Source organism: Aplidium turbinatum, chromosome 13 (genome assembly GCF_918807975.1).
Source record: "Aplidium turbinatum chromosome 13, kaAplTurb1.1, whole genome shotgun sequence".
Lineage (NCBI taxonomy): Eukaryota > Metazoa > Chordata > Ascidiacea > Aplousobranchia > Polyclinidae > Aplidium > Aplidium turbinatum.
In genome coordinates, this window is record NC_137484.1 from 16,001,564 (window position 1) to 16,025,455 (window position 23,892).

Here is a 23,892-nt window from a genome sequence, read left to right on the forward strand (position 1 = left end):
ACATATACCGTAGAATTAGATTTTTTCATGCACGTCTTAAAGCCATCAAAGTTTTGCCACCTTTTCCGTTTGTTTGTTTTTGTTATTGTAGCCTATTTCGTTTCCACAACATCATTTTATCTGCATTCTGACAAGGAAAAATTAATTAAATTGAAACATTGAATAGTGTTACCTTGAAACATTTTTGAAACAAAATTGGTTTTATTTTAACGGAAAACTCTTTTGCTTCTTTAATTTCAAGATTTTGGCAATTAGGTTTCGTTGTGCGCTTTGAATAAAATATGAAATAGCCTACTAATGCATGAGAATTGTAGCCTAGGCTACAATGCAGACCGAATCATGAAGTAAAAAAATGTTTATTTAAGATGTCGCCTTATAGCCTACTCACTTCAATTTGGGCACCGCACCAGTGAATCCTTTGGCCCCAAATTGATTGTGACACTTCCAACAAAAACGCACTAGCTTATATCTAACAAATAATTTACAAGGTGATTTTTTTAAGTTTGGTCCCTTGGAAGCGTTGACAGACCCTAAAAAATCATTCCGGGCTCGTGTCCAAAAGCAACTCTTGGACCTTCCTGTCATACTTTTGTTTTATACCATAGCTATAAATGGTTTAGATTTTTTTGTGTGGAATTTGTCCACTAAGAAAGTCAAATTTCCCTTCAAGGGATATATTAACGCATTCGTCTTAGTCTTAACCAGTCATTAGTCTTAGTCAAAACGCATAGGTCTAAGTCTTAACCAGTGTATCATGTAGACGTTACAACTACTGCAGAATACTACAATAAAACTACAGCTAACCTCTCAAGAGTTTGTCACAAATTAGTCTCCAAAGTGGCTTATTCAAACCAGATGTCTTCAGCTCTCACGTTGACTAATTAAAATTTATTGTGGTTTTTAACATAACATATGAGCAACCTGAAACATTCAGCTTCAATATATGTTACACTTTTTTGAAAAGGTTGGTTTCATTGTCACCTAATTTCAGTAAGGAATTTTTTATTATTTATGAAGACTGGCCCCTTCTCGTTTTTTGGTTGTTCGATTTAGTAAACGTTTTCAAGCTTCAATGCACACCAACTAGCAGCTGTGCTCATTAAAGTGGAACATGGCAACAAAGTACAAACAACTGGAAAGAAACAGCTTTGAGTTGTAGTAGGCTACTTTGGAGCGAATTTGTCAGTTGTGGGTTTACCATGGTTTTTGACAGAATTGTTTTTCTGTATGTTTTTATGCGTTGTGTAAAAATATTGTTTTTATGGTTTTAAAAAAAAAAAAACAACCGGTAGGCCCAGATGATTAAAGTAGCCTTTAGAAATCTAAATCAGCTAATTGAAGTTAAGATTTAAAGAAAATGAATGGGTGTACCAGCAAACAGGTGTGTATTATTTTTACTAATGTCTTTTGAGACATTATCTTTAAAGAAAGAAAAAAAAAAGTCAAAAGTCATGTAAGTTTCACTTCGTGTGAAGCTACATGTACTTAAGACGTTTCCCTTATTTTTTTATTCACTAACTGAAGTTAGTCTGGGTTAATCTTAAATTTACTACAAAACAAATGTAGGCACTGTGAAGAATAAATTTTGTTCATGAAACGTTAGGTAATTATAAACAGATAGGTTAAAATTGTTTGTTCTACAGAAATTTAAACAATATTCTACTGTCTACACTAGCTTAGTATGAGTGGCTGGTTAAAAAACTTGGGCAAAGGTGGTACTGCTGAAGAGAAGCAGCAAATACTACCATCTGAAGATGTGGAACATGTAAGAAAAACTGCTGTTTATGTTTTTATCAACTTTTTTGTTTTTTCAATGTTTAGTAAACCTAACATTAACTTGTTAAGGTATGTGCATTTCTTAAAACAGCAACCCATATATTTTGTAAAAAAATAGGTAGGTAGGCTATAATGTTGCCCTACAGCATATTACAAAATTTAAAATGAAAGACTTTACTTTTAAGTCAAAAGATATGAAAATGAGATACTTTTCAATAGAGAAACTTCCACACTTAACAAAAATAAAAATTGATCTTAAATAAATTTTATCGCTTAAGTTTTAATGGTATGACAAAAGTTTATTAAGCAGGGCTGCAGAGGCACTATAAAAAAAGTTTGGCTCCAGCTCCAGAGCTATCAGGTTTTGCACCAGTGGCTTTGACTCCACTTCCGGAGCTATCAGGCTTTGCATCAATGGCAGTCGGGCTTTATACTGGTAGCTCCAGCTCCAAAGCTGTCGATCTTCATGCTAGTGGCTCAAGCTCCAAACAAATTAAAACTTGTCCAAATTACATACATTTTTGTAGAATTAAATACAATAGAGTTTTTTTAAAACACTGCTTTTCAAAACAGCCACAAACATGAGAAATATTGACAGTGTAGAAACTCAGCTCTAGTTATTATTAATTAATGAAACGCAGCATATCAGCTTCTTAGCTTACACAATTTTAATAAATTGCTTTCATGTGCTATATATATATGTCTCTTGAGAGTGCCAGTAACATTGACAGGAAAGTTCAGGAGGTATGTTTTTATCTGGGCCCAGTAGCCTATGCCTTTAAGGGCCGTAAACTTTCCAAAGAGCTCAAAAGTTTGAGGAAACCTTGTCATATCTTTTGGAAATAGTGTGTTTTTCTTAGAAGTGTCTTGATTTGGGTCCCTAGGATCTCGTTTTTACCGGCCGCAAGTTATGCTCTCAATGGCCCTACTTGAGAGTACTACCTTACATAAAAACATCTGAAATATAGTGTGACTTCATAATTTTCATTTCATACTCTACTAGCAGGTAGCTACTGGGCTTGTCTGTGACTAACTGCACATTACTTCACATTCATCACACAAAAAACCTAACTGCTCATTATTTTACTACCCAAACAGAAAAATCAGTCATTTTTACATTGATTCTACAGTCATTTGCAATGTCTGCGGACGTTGAATCAATGTAAAAATGATGGATTTTGTTGTCTGAGTACCAATTAGCGAAATTTATCCGTATTTTTTATTGATTCAATATTTACCATACGTACGTTTAATGTTAGGTATGATTTGTATGTATATATTATTTGCTAGTTAATATGTGACGAAACAATCCGCTCAGTAAAAAATGCTTCAAAATGTGACATAGTCGGTCGTTTCTCATAGTTTCTCGTCTCATCACATAGGTTTAATAAAATTGACTCATGAGTTTCTCACTCAAAACTAGAGCCTGATCTGTTACATTTTTTTGTGCCCCTAACTCCACAACAAGTGAAGTTAAAGGCTCCGGCTCCAAACCAAGCGAAATTAATTGCTCCGGCTTCACAGCAAGCAGAATTAAAGGCTCCAATTTTGGCTCCATTGAAACGCTGGGCTCCGGCTCCGCACCCCTGAAAAGTCCAGTAAAATACCTGTACCTTTTCAAAAATTGATTTGTTGGTCAAAGCACTTTAGAACAGTAGTTTTAAATTCATCTTTCATTCTCCTACCTCTACTGTATAAACAATCAAAGTAGCTTGCTTCAAGTTTTTTTTCTCATTTTTAAATAGCTAAAGTATACATTTTTTTGTAAGGTTTGGTTATGTATCAGATGTATATGTTAACTCTTCAATATACGTTAGCTCTTTAGTACAAGGTTTAATTCTAGAGAGTACGCAATGCAAGGTCTCAGTCAGCTGTTCATCTGTTCTTGGTTTGGCAGCTTTAAAAATACAAAAAAATAACTTAAAAAAAAAAGACAAGTATGGACATGCAGTCAAAATTACAAAATAATTATGATAATTCTCTGATGGTAAAACAGTAAAGTACTTTGGCCAGAAATGCTTATCTGCTTCTTAAAAATATTCAGGTTTGTGGAAAAAAGTTTTAATTCAGGAAATTCTCTATCTTTTATGAAAATGAGTTTTTCTGATTGACTTGTAAGTTCTTTGCTGATGTATACAAAGTGTTGTATAGTCTCATGCTGATATGTAGGACTTGAATGCAATGAAACTTGTTTTTCATATTATTAAATCTGTATTGTATTTTATAATATTTTCTTGTTTTATTTATGGTCATACGATTATTTTTTACATTTGCATTATTCAATATTGTTAGGGGTTTGAAGATACCTCATTATCAGAAGGTGAATTTTCACGAAATGAGATCTCTTTGCAAGACCATGGAAGTTCCAACCAAAATTTTCATCGTAGAAATTACTTTGATGATGGAAAGACAAAAATCGGTTTGTTACATAAAAACAAAACTTTTGAATTATATATGTTTTTTTGTCAAATTTATGATTTTGTGCATCATTTTGTGATCATTAAATATCTTGGCCAAAACAGTTTAGCAATGTAGCTAAATGACTGATAATTTTTATTGCTTAAAATTGACAGATTCTCAGTGCTGAATACATTTCATTAAGGTGTGGATATCTCAATCTCTTTCATTACAGATTTTATTCTCGTTTATGAAGAAAATCATGCAAAGCCGAAAGCCAAAAAGTCTATGTCAGATTTAGATAAAGCAAAACAACGTCAAACAAACAATATTGAAATGCAGCATACCAGATGGAGAAAAAAGTTTATTAGAAATTTATGCAGAACTGGTGTACAAATTGAAAAAGTAGGTGTGCATTCTGTAACATGTTTTCCACTTGTTGCACAATCAAATGACAGTTTAATTTATTGATAATAATATATCTTATCTACTTTTGTATTGTAAAGGATGAAGATGTGGGCCAAGAGAAAACGATTCATTATTACAAGCTCAATTGTCCTTGGGATGTTCTTGTGTACTATGCTGAAGACCTGAATGTCAGAGCACCATTGCAAGTAGGCTTATTACTAAAATATAGTTTCATAATAAACTTTGCAACCAGGTGTCTAGATATGCCCACAGTTATGGATACATTGTTGATTTTTTAATTCATTTACAATAATTTATTCCAGATGCTGCACCACTACATTGTATGATTTTTGGTTTATTTATTGTGGGATGTGTAATTTTATTTTTTCTGTTAAACTTGATGTGTTTTAAATTATAAGTTATTCAAGTATGGTAGCACAAAATAATGTCTCATTGTGACCATATTATCAACCGCAATGCGACAATTCACCAAACATAACTCTTAATCATCAATGTATGTAAAAGAAATTAACTAAACTGACTATTAGTAGAAAGAATTGTAACAATGCTGAAAATTGAATGAGGCTGTTCACCAGGCATTTAGTTAAATAACATGATGTGTTCTATTGGTGCAAATTAAGCTAAACTATCGCACAATGTATAAAGTGGCAATCTGCTTTTATTCCGACGTTTCGTCAATCAGACACGACTGACTTCTTCAGAGAGCTAGATTATACAATTGTACTGTATTGGTATCATACATTTCATGAGACACCCTTTCGATTTCTAGATAAATCGTGTAGTATATCCTTTACAACACAACAATTGTAATTACCCTTTTGTGGGTTGTGATATTATTCATAGCATTCTGTTGAGTCACTTTCAAAGCCATAGAATGTACTTTTCACTGTGAACATAGATGTATAATTTGTTTAGCGGCGTCAATATAAAGGTCAGCAGTGGTCAAGTGCTTTGCTTAACAAGTTGAAAATTCCAAATTTTATGGAAATTGATGTTCCAAACAAGCCGAACCTTTACTTTACTTGCACTTTCAAGAAGTCAAAACTTCACAAGTAAGTTCCAGCTTGGCCGCACCATTTTTCTTTGCTTTGTAAATGCATCAATTATATATATACTATAGCGGTAAATTGTGAATGACAAAGGACTTCTACCTATTTACTACTACCTCTACCAGTTTAAAAGTGTTAAACTATTTTACTGAACTGTCGTTGTCTTCAGTAAGTAATTGGAATGTCAGTACCTGTTTGACTCTAACCTAGTGGTTATAGACTCTTCAATTGAATTAGACAGCCGGTCCATGTTTGAATGTCATAGTCTTTGTGAAACACTACAAGATTTCAGCTACAAGTGTTTTTTTTGCACGGTGGGACTTTCTGCAAATGAAATATACATCCGCGCTCGTGTTTGTCCTTAAATCTTATCTACTTCTGTGTGATAATTAACTGTTGAGTTATTACTGTTCAAACAACAGGTATGGGCTTTGTTTATTTGAAACAAAGTGGAGTTTTGCACTAAAGTTGATCTGAACATTCATTTTTATGTAATCTTTTATAAGGTGTATTATTAGGTTTATGTTTGCTGCTTGTAGTTTAGTTTTTTATCTTTGTTTTCTTATTTTAGGTTTTTGGGCAGCGATGATCACGAAAATTATTTCTCAACAACAGAACGTTCTCGGATAATGTACGAGATTTTACAGACGACACTTTATGGAAAGAAAAAACGAGCGGAATTAGGTAGGGCTGTTGCGGGAAGCCATATGGTCAATTGCTACGTTACAAAGCAGCGTACTAACCTGCTGTCAACGCACGTTTTGTGAGTGTGACGTGACAAGAGTTAGGCAACGTCCATGAAGTTGTTTAGAAAGGCAGATTTCCTGTTTGATTTTTAATGAAAACAAACACTTTTGCAATATTTGTATCAACCACTTCTGGTCGCTTCCAATGGTGATTTCTTTTTGCTAAGCTGACAAGATTTTTGGCTTTAGAATGCTGCTGAACCACTTTTTGAAGCGTTTTAAACTTTCTGAATGTTCGTCGTTTAATGATTTGAGTACGAATGCGTAATTTTTGCAGGTATATCTTTGAAATAAAGTTTTCAAGTTCATTTAAGAATCTTTTAATTCCGTGTCAGTTGCTTGGTGTTGCATCTAAGTTAAAGCAATAAGCCTAACAGTACCGCCAATCCACTGGTGAAGAGCTATGCCCCCAAGCAGTGAACAGTGTGAACACACAAGTAAAAATACAGCAATTGTCATGAAATGGCCAGCTACAATTAATCTTAATTACCTTCCTTTTATGCAGATAGGTGTGCAATTTCAGAAACATCTGCGCAAAACAATAGCTTGCTCAATGCTGATGTTTGAGCATTAAATGTGGAAAATTTACTGAAACCATTATGTGAGTTGTGTATAGCAGCTCATGTCTGCGCACAACAGATTGCCCGGTTTCCTCGTTAACATGCAGCACGGTACTCTCTCACTTCATTAAAAGGCATTTGGGGTGTGCACAAACTACGCAACTTCAGACCGACAAGACATTCTCAGTCAGCAGATCACTCCTTTTTCACACTGATTCGATGTTTGCAGACGTTAAACCAATGTAAAAAACGACTAATTTTATGACTGGGTTGAAGGATAGATGTTCTTACTTTTATTGCAGGAATCGAAAGATTAATAGCCGAAGACATCTTTACTGCTGCATTTCCTCTCCATGATGGCCCGAGCACAGCACCGAATGGCATGGTGGGTTTTCTAATGGTGTGATTTAGGGTCCACGTCTTTTAGGCGCTGACAGTTAGGCGCTGGTCTAATAGGCGCGCACACTGTGGCGTCTGGATATTTAGGTGCGGAGCACTGTGGCGCCCGTTCATTTAGGTGCTATTCCTAGTAAAGTCTGTAGATTGTATCAGCTTGGCAGGTAGAGGCGTAGGGCAATGCTTTTCACACAAAATATTATATTGAACAGGAAAATATATTGTTTTGTTAATGCGTGTGCGTTGTTGGTCATGGCTTCAGTGAGTGAAGTTGCTTAAACTGGCAATGCTTTTTCACACAAAATGTTATATTACACAGAAAAATATATGGGTGAAGCTGCTTGAACCGGAAATGCTTTTCACACAAAATGTTATATCGAACAGAAAAATATGTTATGGCTTCCGTGAGTGAAGCTGCTTAAACCGGCAATGATTTTCACATAAAATGTTATATTGAACAGAAAAATATGTTGTTTTTTTTAATGCGCGTGTTCAGCATTTATTTGTTGTTAGTCCAGGTTTGCGCCGGCGAAAGCTTTATCAATAAATTATTCAAGTTTCCGAAAATGTATGAGATTGAGTTCACTTTTAGTTAGGTCAAATAATAACTAAACATCAGTAAAAATGTACCGTAGGCTGTACTCAAGCGGGCGGTAGGCTTGAGTGAAGAGTAACTTAGTTTTCCGTCAAAACCCGGACTAGGTTTAATAACGAGCGAAGTCTCACCATTATGCTTGCAACTTGTAGCCAAGGTGTAGCCTATATGCCCTGTAGAAATGTATTCACGTGAACAGTAGTAGAGCGTCTTACGCGTTCTCGTCACATGGCCAATCCATCCCAAACAGACGTAATTTATATTTAATCTTAATTACCAGACATTTTTCACACAAATCTGTTGTATTTACGCGGTAAAAACATGTCATGTGATCGACGTAGACGCACAATCTTGACATCAAATGAAAGCATACATCTTCAGCTATCCGAAGATGCAAAGCTTTGCAATAAAATTAAAACATTCTATGTACAACTAGCAACTTTCCAAAAGGTATTTTTTCTAATTTCTAAAAAAATTAAAAATTGGCAGAAAAGTGTACTTCATTATAATTTTTACTACCCAAGCATGATACAATAATATGAAAATATATGTAGTTTAATCGAATGCCAAAACAACTCTGCAGATGAGAAAAAATTTACTTCGTTTCTGCGCGCAATGCTTTAGGAGGTACAGCAGAATGATTATGGAGAAATTTGGAAAATTTTAAGCAAAAAGTTTACGTAATTTAGCCTACAGTCTTTTTGATCGAGAAATTCCAAAGTAAGGGGTTGCCTAGCCAGTTTTGACTGCCAATTCCAATGAGGAAAAGAAAAAAAATCCACTGTGTCCCCATCTTTAAGAAGTCCTCATCTGATAACTGCACCGCCAAAATATTTTTTTTAATTAGCCAAAAAAGGACAGGCAAAGACTATGGATCTGCCATCATTTACATTATTTTTTTTGCTTGAAATAGGCTACCTTTTAACCTTGGACGTAGGGATACTTCCTTGGTCATCATGGCAAAAATCCCAAGACGTGTGTAGGCTATACGTCCGTGGTCGCGAAAAAGTTAACTAAAAATGAACTCAATAATGTTCGGAAGCTTCAATAATTTATTGATAAAGCTTTCACCAAAGCAAACCTGGACTAACAACAAATAAAACAATAATAAATCAATAAAACAACAATATATTTTTCTGTTCAATGTAACATTTTGTGTGAAAAGCATTGTCGGTTTTAGCAGCTTCACTCACTGAAGCCATGATATAATTTTCTGGCAAGCTGCCAAGCTGATACAATCTACAGACTTTACTAGGAATAGCACCTAAATGACCGGGCGCCACAGTGCTCCGCACCTAAATATCCAGACGCCACAGTGTGTGCGCCTATTAGACCAGCGCCTAACTGTCAGCGCATAAAAGACTTGCTCCCGTGATTTAGCCTTGATAGATATTATCAAGAGGAAATGCTGCATAATACATTGTCAATTTTTGTCACAATTATGACAAATTCACGTGAATTCAGAGGGAAGTGGGTTTAATATTTAGTCAACACCGTTCGCCAAACACTCGTGCAGCTTCACATGTTTTACATTTCATAATGACAGCGTCCGTCAGAGATGAGCAAACGGCAAGTGCTGCATGAATACTGGGCGAGATGGGGAAGATGGTACAAATATCAACCACTTGATCACATTAGGCACTATTTTGGGGAGAAGATCGGAATCTACTTCGCCTGGCTTGGTGATGTAACATTTTATTTCTAATCTTTTCATTCTATTTGAATCGTGATCAAAAACTTCTCTACATTTTATCATATTTACAGTGATATTATATTGTAATATATATATTTGTAGTTACAGTAAAACTAACATGGACAAATTATACGCTACCTATAAGGTTTCATGTTAGATGGCAAGCATCAGGCGCAACACTGAATAATGATTGTTATCAAATTTGAAACTTGTTCATGTTAGTTTTACTGCAAATGTTTCAGCTCTGGTTGCTGCGTTGAGCACTTTGTTGGCAATACCTGCAATTCATCCATTGCAGTTGATTTCATTTTCAAGTTTTGCCACTTTCATATCGTTTCATTCAATATACCTTCCCAGACAGCAGTATCCGATTTTTTCTACATTGGTTCAACATCTGCTTTGTATTGTGCTTTTTCTCGTCGCCGTATTTACAATAGCCGATGCGGCTTTTGATCAACTACAAGCTCGTGAATTTTGCCAGCGTTCTCGGGATACCACAATTTCTAAAGTGTTCTTGGTTGGCTAATTGATTTATTTTGCTGAAGATTTGATAAAAAGGGATTCACGGTCTGCCACGGGCACGCCTTTCAAGATATTGACCGCCTGGGCAGAGATCTTCGTATTCTTGATGATGTCTCCCAGAAGTTTGAGGCTCAACCTCAGTTCTGTACTCTATTTATGCATGTTCACCCTCACCATACAACCACAACAAATTAACAACAAGTAGTTAAAACTTCAGATGATTAATGTCTAGCCTAAGTTATGCCATTATGCTTTATTGCCTTTCCACTTTTTCAGTTTAGATTTAGAGGCAGTGAGTACAGGGAACAGGAGACGTTAAATCGTAGAGATATAACGTTCACAAACTGTTTTAATGTCTATGCAGGTTTCTACACAGCATGGCTGCTCCCTGTGGCGATCATTGGCCTGATAGTTTTCATATTTGGAGCTGCAACGATGTACACCAACATTCCTGCGTGAGTTGTCTTTAATATACCAGCCAGCAAAATCTGTCTGTAGATGTTAAATCAACGTAAAAAGCACAGGTTTTGATATCTAAAATACAACCCACATTAAATACTACTAATAAGTTGTGATTTTTTTTATTTCAGCTGTATGTTTCCATAAGTATAGACTAACGTATTTAAAGTAAAGATGTCAGAAGATGTCACGTAAAGATGTCACGAAGAATAAGTGGAATATTAAATTTGTGGAGTATGTTTTAATTTTCTAATTTTTTGAGATATAGCTCACCACAATCCCGCTCTTGCAAGATGCAGTTTTCCGAGAGAAAGACATAGCATATTAGCTGGTTAACACTGGCCGTAGGTGTTCAAAGTGTCAGGTTAAAGCTTCATATGTAACGTGTTGTGCATGTTTTGGAAATCAAGTTTTTTGATGTCTGTCGTCCTTTCAATTTCTAAATTATTTGCTCAGGATGGATATATGTCGGAGCGGAACGAATTTTACGATGTGTCCTCTTTGTGAGATGTGCAAGACCTGGGACTTAAGCAGCACTTGCCTCATGGCAAAGATTGCTTACTTATTTGACAACGGCGGGACTGTATTTTTTGCAATTTTGATGTCATTTTGGGGTAAGAAATCGGCTTTGAAAGCCATTTTTAAAACCTAATTGTTAAAAACAAAACTTAGTCTTCAAGAGTCACGTTTAAACATGGCTAAAGCTGCTTGACATATTTCAGTGTTTTGTTAACAAGCTGAAATGATTTATTTATTTGCTCAAAATGTTGTGACGCTCTGACGCAACATAGGCCTACCTAGTTTACATCGGGTTAGTTAGTTTTCAAAAGACATTTTTTATGGTGTGGAGCTGTTTTGCAAAAGTAAATTGTATAAATTATTAAGTGTGCTCGGTTTATCACAAAAAGCCATCACGATGTCACGTGACATGCTATGCAACCAATCATGCGAGACGACCCACCGAACCTGACAACACGTTTCTTGTTGCGGAATCTCTATTATCCATTATCTGCTTTTAAATTTTGACGACAACCGCTGCTAGTTGAGCGTTGGACTCGCTTGAAACCACAATTCAGTTTTGCATCTTAACAATTGCTGAAGTGTTTGGTTATGTTATCGCTAACGACCTGCCCTGATCTAGCTCCATGAATACTTCATGAGAATGTGTTTGAAAAAGATAAGTCCAACCAACAACCCCAACATTAAAGGGATTAGGTTGTAGTCAGCCTTTGGGTTCTATTTACATTTTCAGACACTGCCATGTTGAGAAAACGTGTAGATCCGCTTATTAACCGAGAATATTAATTATTCATTCAAGTTAAAATTGTAAGTGAGACTGTTTTTACCCGTGACAAGTTAAAAGAAATTTACTAATTTTATATTTCTTTTGCCAACCTTATTGCAGTTGGATCAAAATTGTTTCGTTTAGGCTTAAATTTTTTGTTATAGAACCAAGTTATGCAGGTTAAGATCTAGAATTAAAAACTTAAGTGAATTAACTGCAAAGGCAAGGAAGATAGTTTTTTTGCGTCCAGATTCGGATATCTTACGTGTTTCTAATCAGCACAGGCGGCAATTTCATTGAGCGTCGAACCGAGGACATCCCGAATGTTATTCAGACGCCTATACATTATACAATGACACTTTAATGTCACTTTTGATGTCACATTGTCAGCTTAATTCAACTTCAGCGAGTGAACATTGTCAATCATTGAAGTTGAAAAGTTGTGATTTTTATTTACTTGATTTGGTGATGTTGTGACGTCTCAGCTTCGCCTACTGTAGCTTCCCAGACAACAAATCAACCATTTTTTACGTTGATTCAACGTCTGCAGAATAATGTAAAAAAACGGTTAATTTGCTATCTGGATTTTGTGTAGGCGATATAGTGCTGTAGTAGAGCTACAAAACTGAAGTTTGTTTCTTAGAAAAAAGTGTATTCTTGTCGCTTTAACTTCCAGCAAATCACCGTCTCATGTTACAAATGCACATGATATGGCTTCTGTCTGCTGCCTCAGGGCATAACGTACAACGCCAATGTATAAGAACCAGTCTGATGTGATACTATGATTGCAAGCACAAATTATATACTCTTACATCTTGAGGTATTTATTGGGCAGCGCAAATTCATCCATGCATTATCTTTTTTTAGCTGTGTTCTTTCTTGAATTTTGGAAGAGGAAGAGCGCAATGATCGCTCATCATTGGGAGGTGATGAACTTTGAAGAGGAAGAGGAGCGCCCGCGACCGGAGTACAACGCTCGGGCTCCCACTCTGGAAGTTAACCCAGTAACTGGGGTCTTGGAACCTTACTTCCCCCCGAAACAGAGAATGAGACGCGTTTTCACAGGGTTCGCTATCCTTGTCATCATGGTGGGTTGAGCATGTTGAATTGTAGCCATCCGTTCTTGCAGAGGGGATTTTGTCGTTAAATTGTGATCCCATTTTTGCGACTTGACATTGAAATGGTTTTCTTAGAGGAATCCTCATTTGTCTTTATTTCTGCCATAACTTAGGCCTTCCACCTGTCCATATTTATGCACGACAGAGGTGTGTGATGCAAACCCTGCTACTTGGAACGCCGGTTTGAACGGCTCACGCCCTTCACTTTTATTATCTTGAAAAGAATTTTAAAGATTTTTTACTTATTAGATTTAAACCTTGGTTAAAGTTTCACAAAAAATTCTTTCTTTGAAAAAAAAAATCTTTGCGAGTTACCAAGCTACAATAATTTTGTGTTCTTTGAACTTGGTTGGAATGATTGCGTTGATGAGGTCAATAGTTCAACGAACCGTAAATAATCAAGCTACGCAACGTCATCTATGTTTAATGAAGCTTGACATTATCAAAGCGAAAGCCAGGTTTCAAGTCATTTGACTGGAGTATAGGTTAATTTTTTTCACGCTAAGTTGTCAAGTTGCGTTTGTTCACGTTACAACAACAGTGATTTTGTTCTTAATAAGGTTATTTATTACGGTGTCTGACGTTTGTGAAACAGGCTTTTAGTCTGTTGATTCTACGCGCGGCTGTTTACATTGATTTTACGCTTGTAGACGGACTTTGCTAGCTAAGTAACTGAACTTTTGCTTTTCAGCTCAGCATGGTCTTGATATTTGTGGTTTCTGTCATCATATACAAAGGAATTATTGGAGTTATCTTGATGCAAAGCAGCAATAAACTGGTGCAAGGCAGGGTAAGATCACAGCAAAACCTGTGGTGAAAGGATGTTCTCTTTGCACAATTAATGAAATCGAATATTTTGCAAGTTACACTTATAAATACTGCAGGCCTATGTAGTAATTGGAGCCTTTGTCATGTACTAAATCAGCTAAGTCTCGTGCGGCTTCATTCGTTTGATCCTAATGAAAAGGTTGTTTGATACTACAACAGGTTGTTGATATCATCTATCATTCATTATACACTCTTACTATTGTCATATCACGCTATTTTGCTTTTCCTATTCATGAAGTTTTTTGAGAATTCATGTGATGGTTATGAGTGCGTCATATAGTATATGAGCATTATATCATATGATATATATTAGCATTTCGTTAAAAAGACGACTTTTTAATCTTCGAATCTCTGGTAGTTTTTCTATCGTAGTGGTTTAACCTTTCAAATAAGAAGCATACATAATTTATGTCTTTGGTGCAGTTTTATTAATACGACTTTCTATTCTGCCATTTTGCGAAAGCTGGTTCAGCAGGAGAAGATTACGCTTTTACATCGTTAAGATGTCATCGGACTAAAGAATAGTGCAACAGATTAACATTAAACTGAAACGATTTCGATCCTCAGATAAAGTTGGACGATTTAAATTAAAAAACAACGCATAGATGAAAAGTATTGGTGACTATACGAACTAACCAAACAAAATAATCGACAATGTTTAATATTATGTTGAAAATCTTCCAGGCATCGGTGTTGCAGTCATTTTCGGGCGCTGTTCTTAATCTTGTGTTAATCATGCTCATGGCAAACGTCTACACTGCGGTGGCCGAACTCTTGACGAAATGGGGTAAGTCGTGACATGCGAGAATAGGCCACGGGTTAAAAGAAATCTATTTTTAATTGATTGATTATGAGAATATTTTGTTCTCGGACAGAGAACAAAATTTCCTTGAAAGCGCTTTCATACTGTCTCTAATTGTAAAACCTACTCTATATAGCTTGCAGCAACAACCTGTCTTGATCCAACAATCTGTTCATTGTTCATATACTTTTGATATTTTCAAGACCTGGCTTGCGCAAACCGGTGTGAACCGGATGAATCCCACCACTGATCGTTTGAAGAGTCTGGTGCTTCTCTTCATTTCTAGTGGTGACTGATAGAAACTGTTAATTCGCAATCTCTTTATTTGCTTTCGTATTTTCTCCAGAAATGCACCGGACGCAGACTGACTACGAGAACTCGCTCACCTTCAAAGTTTTCATATTCCAGTTCTTCAATTACTATTCCTCCATCTTCTACATAGCGTTTTTCAAGGGGAAGTGAGTAATGCCTAGATATGACACAGTCTTTTGAAATCTTTTCTCCAACAAGCAGTCAAGTTGTCAGTTTAACCATGAACACACAAAGCTGCGTAACATTGCCACATTTAGCACATTTCTTTTATTTTTAACACTCACAGAAAAACTACATTAAATTGACAAGTTTGAGATGACAAACATTTAAATGTACTTTGAAAAGAATGATGCACTACTGTAACTACTATCGCTGCGGAAGCAAAGACCACATTGTATAGAATCGCTTTCTGTGAACACCAGAAAAACTTACATCAGATCACATTATTTTTGCATCTCCCAGCATGGTAGGCTACCCTGGCCACTACATGAAAACTCTCGGCATAAGAAATGAAGCTTGTGGCAGTGGAGGCTGCCTGATTGAGCTCGCCCAGCAGCTATTTGTTATAATGATCGGCAAACAAGCCATCAATAATGTACAAGAACTTTTACTACCGTGAGTATTGCAATAAGTCTATTTTTCAGCTACGGTTGTTTATTTGACTGTATAGTATAAGATTTCATGGTGATTGTTTACAAAAAGATACCGACAAAAAAACTACGCTGGGAACATCATCGATTTGTGACGCTTTCTCAAACGGACTTCTGTTTGTTTTGAACCAGAAAATTATGGCAGTGGTGGCAAGGTAGGAAGATGAAAAAGGAACAAAGACAAATGAAGCCATGGGAGTGCGACTATCATGAGCTTGTCAACTTCGAAGGCCTTTTTGATGAGTACTTGGAAATGGGTGTGTTTCTTTGCAACGATTTGATGGTTGCATACGTTTTAATGCTTATGATTGTGGTTGATTTCATCGATTGATTGATTTTATCTTTAGTTGGCTTTTGCCTTTCAGCTTTCATACTTCAATAATTAATTTCTTTGAAATTAAATCAAATTTATAATTCATCAGACATGACATTTGCACTGTCGTAATGCATTTTTATGCAAAGTTTCCTTGCCCAGCTGGCCAAATTGCTCATGTAGAACGTTTTTAAACGTAGGGACAATGTAATAAAGTTGAGCGATTGCCAATTCATCACTTGTAACAGTGTTGCCGAAGTTATAGGTTTAAAGGTCAAGTGCTTGAAGGTTTTAGGTCTAAATGTTAAATTGTTTTTAACGACAATATGACAAAAATAATCTTTATTGTGCTTCCAAAAACGCTTAGACGTCGATGATCTAACAAGGAAAGAAGCAAGGGAACAATAAGTTATAGATTCTGTCAAAGAAAGATGTAAATTAGTATAACTATTTGCTAAGGCGTATGCATCAAAATATAGTAGCACTTCAACAAGCGAAACTTCACTCTGTCATTCTCACCGATCGGGCATGTGTCAGTAGCTCAATGCCACTAAAAGTGCGCGAAAAAATCTGAACAACTGATTACATGAAATAAAATAAGCTGTTCAGATGCTTGACAAGGGCTAACATACTGCATAGCCGAAAACGTTCTCAATTTTTTATTTATTTCTATATATTACCTTAAATGCCCTGTCCCTGCCTTTTCTTATCTGCTTATGGCTCAATAAAGTTACCTTTCTGCCAAAATTACAAATTCCAAGATAAAATTTATATTTTTAGTTCTGCAGTTCGGCTTCATCACGATATTCGTGGCTGCTTTTCCACTGGCGCCATTGTTTGCTCTTCTTAACAACTGGATCGAGATCCGACTGGACGCCCGGAAGTTGGTCTGCGAGACGAGGAGGCCCGTTCCTGACCGAGCACAGAACATTGGCGTGTGGTACGAAATCTTGGATGCCTTGGTCCAAATAGCTGTGGTGACGAACGTATGTCTTAAAACGTTGCTTTTTCGCATTGATAATTGATATACTTTGTTCACGATGATATAAATTAATGATATTGCAACCAACGTTTGATTAAATCAAGTTTAGCTAATTAAATCACGTGCTTTGATCAACTTGCCTCACATTCGTTTAAATGTTAAATTTTACACAATTTTCTACTAACAGTGTCTCCAACTCGTAACCTTGTTGGCCCTCTTGTAACCTTTGTTGAGATTTTGATGTTAAAATAAATGAGATATTTTTGTTTTATTTAATATCACCCTCCTTTGCGATTCGCTACTGTGACAGCACTACGTTGTCAAACCAAATACAACGTTGAATCTAGCTGCTCGTCCACGCAATTTGATGCGGTACTGTTTTATGTAAATGTTACACGCGCTCGTCAGTGCATACAAATTATCTTAATGATTGAACAAGATGAGTAAGAATTTTCCAAGGTGAAGTTATTTTCTCTATCGATCCAGAAACTTTCGTGATTCTGCTGTGAAGTAAATCTCAAATCCACAATGGCTGTCATGTACTAGTTACTTTTCAACATGCTGCAAAAGTGCGTTTAACATTTCATTTCTTTTCCAGGCGTTTTTGATCGCATTTACGTCTGATTTTATTCCAAGGCTCGTCTACAAGAACATCATTGGTAACGGCACGCTTGAAGGTTATGTTGATTTCTCGCTGTCTTATGCCCCCAACGCCACAGGTTAGCTATGATGTAGTTACCTGGCTAACAAAGGTAATCGTTTTTACATTGATCAAGCGTCTGTAGACAATGTAAAACAGACAAGTTTTGCCAGCTGATTGTGTAATGTGTATTGTATCTTGTGTAAGATCAAGACACGAGCTGATATTTTGCTACAGGATGCAGTGCTTTGTCGGTAAGTTATTTGTTCGTAAGTTGCGTTACTTGACATGACGTAGAATTTACAAAGGGCGCTTTGAAATAGAAGCTATCAAAGATATTCTCGTCGGTCCACTGAAACAATATTCACAAAGCAGATTTTGTAAAGGTTATCAACGGAAGAAAGCAGTGCTTGAAGCTTTCAAGGAAAAATGACATTTTGCAACATAGTTCAATAAAAAAAAAACTTCATATTTTCTAGGTTTGGATGGATGCAGATATAAAGGCTACCAAGACAGGAATGGCGACTACACGATGTATTACTTTGAGCTCTTATGCGCCAAGCTCGCTTTCGTGATTGTGTTTGAGGTAATAAATCCATCACGCAAATCACATGAACGTTGATCAAGATCACGAAGTTGCATCATAAATATGTCATCGTTTGTAAATTGTGACTCAACTTTTGATTCAAACATCGTTTTGTAACGTTTGTTTTGTATTTGTTTTTTGCAGCACGTCGTGTTCTTTATTGGCCGAACTATAGATTGGGGAATACCCGACGTACCTGAGAGCTTGCAACTGAAAATTAAACGTGAAAACTTTCTCGCAAAACAAGCTCTCACCGATAACTTGGACAATGCGAATGTTATGGTAGGCGGTTTGGCTTCCTATTTCACAATGTTATGTTGATACACTGATTTTAAACGTTGTGCTTATGCCATGATGGTAGACCTACTTTCAGTAAGTAAAGTACACACAGCTGAATTCCATCTTAAAAAGACCAAATTTGCTGACTGGAGGATAATGTGGCATCATCATGTCTCCAACACTTTATCCTACACTCGTTAAGCAATGGTTTGCCTGCAGATAGTAATAACACCTTTCGTGCAGACTATTTTTATATAAGGGTTGTATCTCTCTTTCTACGTTTTACTCCAAAAAAGCCTGGTCTTCATCCCGGAACATCAGGCTAGACCAGTTGTCTGCAGCGACTCCTCCATTTTTCTCTATCGTTGGCATCTTCCATTTTTAAGTCTTTCTTTGTCAGATTATTCTTCACTATGTCTTCCCATGTTTTCTCTGGTCTTCCTTTTCTCCCCACAACCTTACTCCAAACTGCACGACAGTTCACTTCCCAATGATAATTCCAGTAGATTGCTGTAGACTCGCATTGTCGTATACTTCATACACTACGTGAAAGAATTGTGGATCTACGAGTGTTTATTCTTTTTTTAAAAAACAAACTTTTGAAGACGAGAAAAAAGTAAAATATTCCATTTTGCTTAGAAATGTATAAAAGTTTAGTCATAACCAATAGATATGTATACAATAAATTGTATACAATATTATTGTTGTATACAATAAATAATAGTATGTCATCTTTTGTTGAGATGTTCAGTGAACACCCTGAACATACGCTACTGTTGCAAGTGTTTGCTTATTTTAATTTTTGCGTATCGAATATGTGATGATTCATTTTGCTCGTCCTATGAACTGTGCTTGCCACTTCAAAAGTAAATGATTTTGTTTCAATGATTGACAGCCAATGCGTGCGGAATAAATGCAAACCTTTTCTTTGCGGAAGATCCTTGCTGGTGCAAATGTTATCCTTGAACCTTTTGAAGGTTGAAATAGACTGCTTGTATAATGGACTTTCAAGCAACTCCGACCCGCGATATTTATAATGATCTTTTGTTGTTTTGTTTTCTTCAATTCGTGAAGGACTTGCAATGAAAAGAATCCAAATTTTGAGGCTTAAGCCATCGACTTGCTTTTCGCTTTTCAGTTCAAATTAATCATTTTCCAGATCTAATTGGTTCAGTGATTTTATTTAATTTTTGCATTGTGCATGCTTTTTGCAGTCAACAGTTCAAGAGTATTGATCAGCTCGCTATCAAATCCTTCTTGATGCTGGGTAAGTTTGCTAAGAGTGATTTTTTAAAGTGATTTTAATATTTTTTGATTCAAGAATCACACAATAACACTTTTATTATTTTTAAATAAAAGTGTTGTGTTGGAAAGACCGAGATCTAATTATACAATACTCGATGTTTATGTGTGATATTACACTGGAAATAAAGCAGAAGCAAACTTATGCAGATACATTTCACGTATTTTTTATCTGGTTTATACATAATGAATCACTTATCTATCAAATCGTTTCTCGTGAACTACATCCTACTCCTAGTTAAAAAATGCCCCTTTATTTTTATGCCATCGTCATTTTCGTATGGCGCAGCGGATAAGGCATTGGCTTTCGAATAATGTAAACCTGGTTCGACTCCCAGCTAAGCTGGTTGTTGAAAACACCGCTCACATCTACCTAGGGTGTAATAAATTGGGTGGGCATAATTGCTGAAGGAAAGGCGACTGAGATAAAGAAACTGGCCACCCTACTTTTCTTAGTGCCGATAGCTTAGTACAGTGAGAGCCTTATCTTCTCATACCCGGCACCTGAATCAAGTATGAAACCACCTTTACCATGTCCATGCTACTTGGAGCCCGGATCCAGAGGCCTGTAACCAGGGTTGCCATACCGTCCTTATTTCTAAGATTTGTTCTTATTTTGAAGGGTCAGGTCTTAGAAAACTTAAATGTCCTTATTTCTAAGAAATGTCCTTATTTTCGACTTGCGTCCTTATTTCATCTTATTTTCAACAATTACAGAACTTCGATCGTTTTCCTCTGGTATCCGGTGTTGCATAATATTCTAAAATTAGTCTAATTAGTTTCCTCTAGTCATCAGATTCTTCAACGCCATTGAAGTTAGAGTGCGAGTGCGTCTTCTTGACCTGCGATCGATGTCAGGCTAGACCTCGACACAGATCACGAACTTTATTCTCTCCTCTATTTAAGAGAATGGCCTAGACATGAAACAGTTGTCATCTTTTTGTGCCGATAATGCACCAGTGAATTTTGGAGGATCACAGCATCGTGAAAAAAACAACGTCTTATCTCGTCTCAAAGAGCAAACATTGCATCTGATCCCAGTCGGCTGCCCTGCTCATATTTTGCATATTGCAGCAGAGAAGGGATCAGAGCGCCTCACACTTGACATAGAAACAATCGTACTGAAGATTGGTAGCCACTTCAAAAGCCAAACTGGTAGAACGTTGAGGCTCAAGCATTTCTGTGAGGAGCTTGATAGCAACTACTTGACTCTACCAACACACACGCCGATAGACCACACTTGATGCTGTACTCGAGCGAATGATCGATCTCTGGGAACCACTCAAAGCGCATTTTCTTTCGCTGAAACCTTCACCAAGAATATTGGAGGATTTCTTTAAATCAGAAGAGTCACTGATGATCGTATCATTCCTCCACATCTTCAATAAACCACTGTTACTCCTACAAAGTCAACAGCATTGTTTCCAGAACTGGCAGAGATAATTAAATCTTGCAAGATCAAAATATTGCAACGCCAGTGTTCAGGGTTTTTCGGAGCAACAACAGACGAACTACTAAGAACAGTCGGTGAAGAGCGTGCTAAGGTTCTCAAAGCGAGCTTCCAGGAGTTCTACACATTACTTTGGAATATATCAACAAGTGGTATCGATTTGAGAAGCATCCAACGCACATCAACTGGACCCTGCTGAAAGATCAAGCAATCAAGTACGAGGAAGTCAAGGGGTTGGCGAAGCAATTAAGTTGATCCACTAATAGCAATGAAAGGTGAGCTGTTCGATGAGGTCTCGGCTGTTAACGCTCTGTTCAAGAAGATTCCAGATGATGTGTTTAGCAAGGATGAAACTGTGGCCAAGTGGATGAAGATCTTTACCGGATACAACTCTTTTCCGCTGCTCTACATGCTGGTTAGCATCATTTTTTCCCTTCCGGTCAGCAATGCGTTTGTGGAAAGAGTGTTCTCTCTTGTTTTGGCGCAGTGGACCAGGTAAAGGAACAGACTTAGTGCAATGACAGTTAAATCCCAGCTACAAGTAAATATAAACCTATACCTGAGCTGCCGTGAGATCCATGAAGCAATTTCTAAAAGCAAGGAGTTGCTGGAGCAGGTTGTTTCTTGCAAAAAGTATGGAATGTGATACGACACAGTTCGTATAAATACAAAGTATGTCCAAAAACTTTTTTTAAATGCTAATCTAATTTTTCGGTTGTCCTTATTTTTGGGTCCATGTCGATGGCAACCCTGCCTGTAACTCATATCCGTAAAAGTCCTCTTTTATTGTAATTAACATTTTTATTGGTGTTCTGACAAAATGTTTCGTACAACATACGCCCCAGACCACAAATCAATCGTTTCAGACGTTGGAACAATGTAAAAAACGATTGATTTGCTGTCTGGGGCTGTACTTCGAACAACGCTAATGTTGAAACATCAATCAATGCAGAAAGAGGTTTTGCGGTTGTACACTAAAACCGGGAAGAAGGAGCCGCCTGGATTTACGGAACTTCCTCCTCATCCTAAGAACCCAAAGAAAGAAGATTTTAACTTGGAAGCTATTGTCGAAGAGGAATTGGCTGGCAAATGACAGATCAGTATCAACAGATCTCACAGACCAGTATCAGCACCTCTTCTTGCTCTATGAAAATCGGATGAGTTTAGGCCTAGTTCACACTTTTTCAATGTAGAGCTGCTTTAGCATGAAATCCTTTACGTTTTATAGGTGAAAAAAATGTATATTGCACAAGGAATATTTTAAATATCCAGTAAAATTACGTGCAGCCTTGACCGGCAAGAAATTCAAAGTGATGTTTTGACTAGAGCAACTTATATTGTTCATTTGAGGCTGAACCTCTTTGGTTACTAAACACTGGTTCTACATCGTTAAATCAACCATCGAGATAAATTACCTTAAAAATACAGTGCTTCAATGGCGAATTAAACATTAGAAATTGTCAAAGGGTGCAAACATTGTCTTCCTCGAGCGTTCTGCAGCAAAGTGGAAGCCAACTGCCATCTTCGTCAAATTCACTTGTTCACGTTCTATGTGTACTTACAAAGTATGCATCTTGTCATAATTAAAGTTCACCAATCGGGATGAAAATGTTTTATCCACCAACTATTGCCATATTCGCTTTGTATAAATTGCACCAGATTATATCGTACTGTATTATTTTTCGCTTATTTTTCATCATTGCTCTAGTCCCGGTCAGATGAAAAGCAACATATCCTTTCTGTCACTTGTTCCGTTTTCAATCTTACGAGTGGAAGATATTCCAACGTTCAATACGTAAAAATCGCAGTAAATTTGAACTTAGTGGCTGGGTCGTATGTGAAGCCGCAAAATTATATTGCTTGAAATCTGTCTTTGATGATGTAAATAGCGTTGCTTTGTAGCTTGTCGTACAGTCCGAATACTGCAGAACGATTGCCCAATGACAATGTCTCCTATAGACCTATAGTATATTAGTTATAGGGTATGTTGTCTTCGACCGATCGTGGCCCTCCAGAGATTATTCTATTTTTATACTTTACGCACATTCTATACCTTGTTCTTTTCGGTCAACCGGTAGTTAGCCTGCCCAGCCAGCAATTTAATCCATTTTTTTACATTGATTCAACGTCTGTAGAAACGGATTTTCTGGCTTGGACCAGTCGAACTCTTATCATCCCAATCGCTGTGTATTTTTAACATCAAAAAAGTCATGATATTACTGATTTCTTAAGATTAGAGAAACTTGATCCATAAATCTTTTACGATTGCTTGTATGAGATGCTTGATGAAGGAAGGCTGGTTGTTGGATTGGTGCACTTCTTCATTGTGTTCGATTTGCAATATTATTTAAGTATGTTTCTCAGTTCTACGCTTTTTTTAGATTAATTTCGTTGGATGAGCAACAATCATTGCATTTATTGCACACTGCCTAGCGATTAGTTACTTCACACATGCTCAGTATCTTGTGTTTGTACTCAGGCATATTTGCCTTACATGTGCCCAAAGTGGCAATATGACATCATAGTACAGTAGTTAGAAGCTTTTCGCAACTATCATTGCTTTGTAGTATGTCTTCAATCGTTGACTTTAATGTGAGTTGACAAATTTTCAATACCAGCTTCAAGTTATTTTTATCTGATTGTGAGCCCAGTGATGATTTCCAGCTAACGAATGCTTGTTAATGGTTAAATTTGCTTGACAAAGCACAAATAGAAAACCCATG

The 23,892-nt window shown here is 36.6% G+C and overlaps 1 protein-coding gene across 1 annotated transcript; it reads left to right on the forward strand.

Annotated features, from left to right (window-relative positions):
• Window positions 1–1,652: 1,652 nt before the first annotated feature.
• Window positions 1,653–23,884, forward strand: LOC145781803 (anoctamin-7-like). The gene is made up of 22 exons (XM_082593474.1): window positions 1,653–1,765; window positions 4,069–4,195; window positions 4,409–4,578; window positions 4,680–4,787; window positions 5,518–5,654; window positions 6,223–6,335; window positions 7,260–7,342; window positions 9,495–9,630; window positions 10,528–10,618; window positions 11,079–11,236; window positions 12,775–12,995; window positions 13,717–13,815; window positions 14,538–14,640; window positions 15,002–15,113; window positions 15,430–15,582; window positions 15,750–15,874; window positions 16,711–16,916; window positions 17,511–17,631; window positions 18,032–18,138; window positions 18,283–18,420; window positions 19,632–19,684; window positions 22,122–23,884. Exons 1-21 carry the CDS (start codon window positions 1,682–1,684, stop codon window positions 19,650–19,652), a joined length of 2,613 nt encoding a protein of 870 aa, XP_082449600.1. The 5' UTR covers window positions 1,653–1,681; the 3' UTR covers window positions 19,653–19,684; window positions 22,122–23,884.
• The last annotated feature ends 8 nt before the right edge of the window (window positions 23,885–23,892 follow it).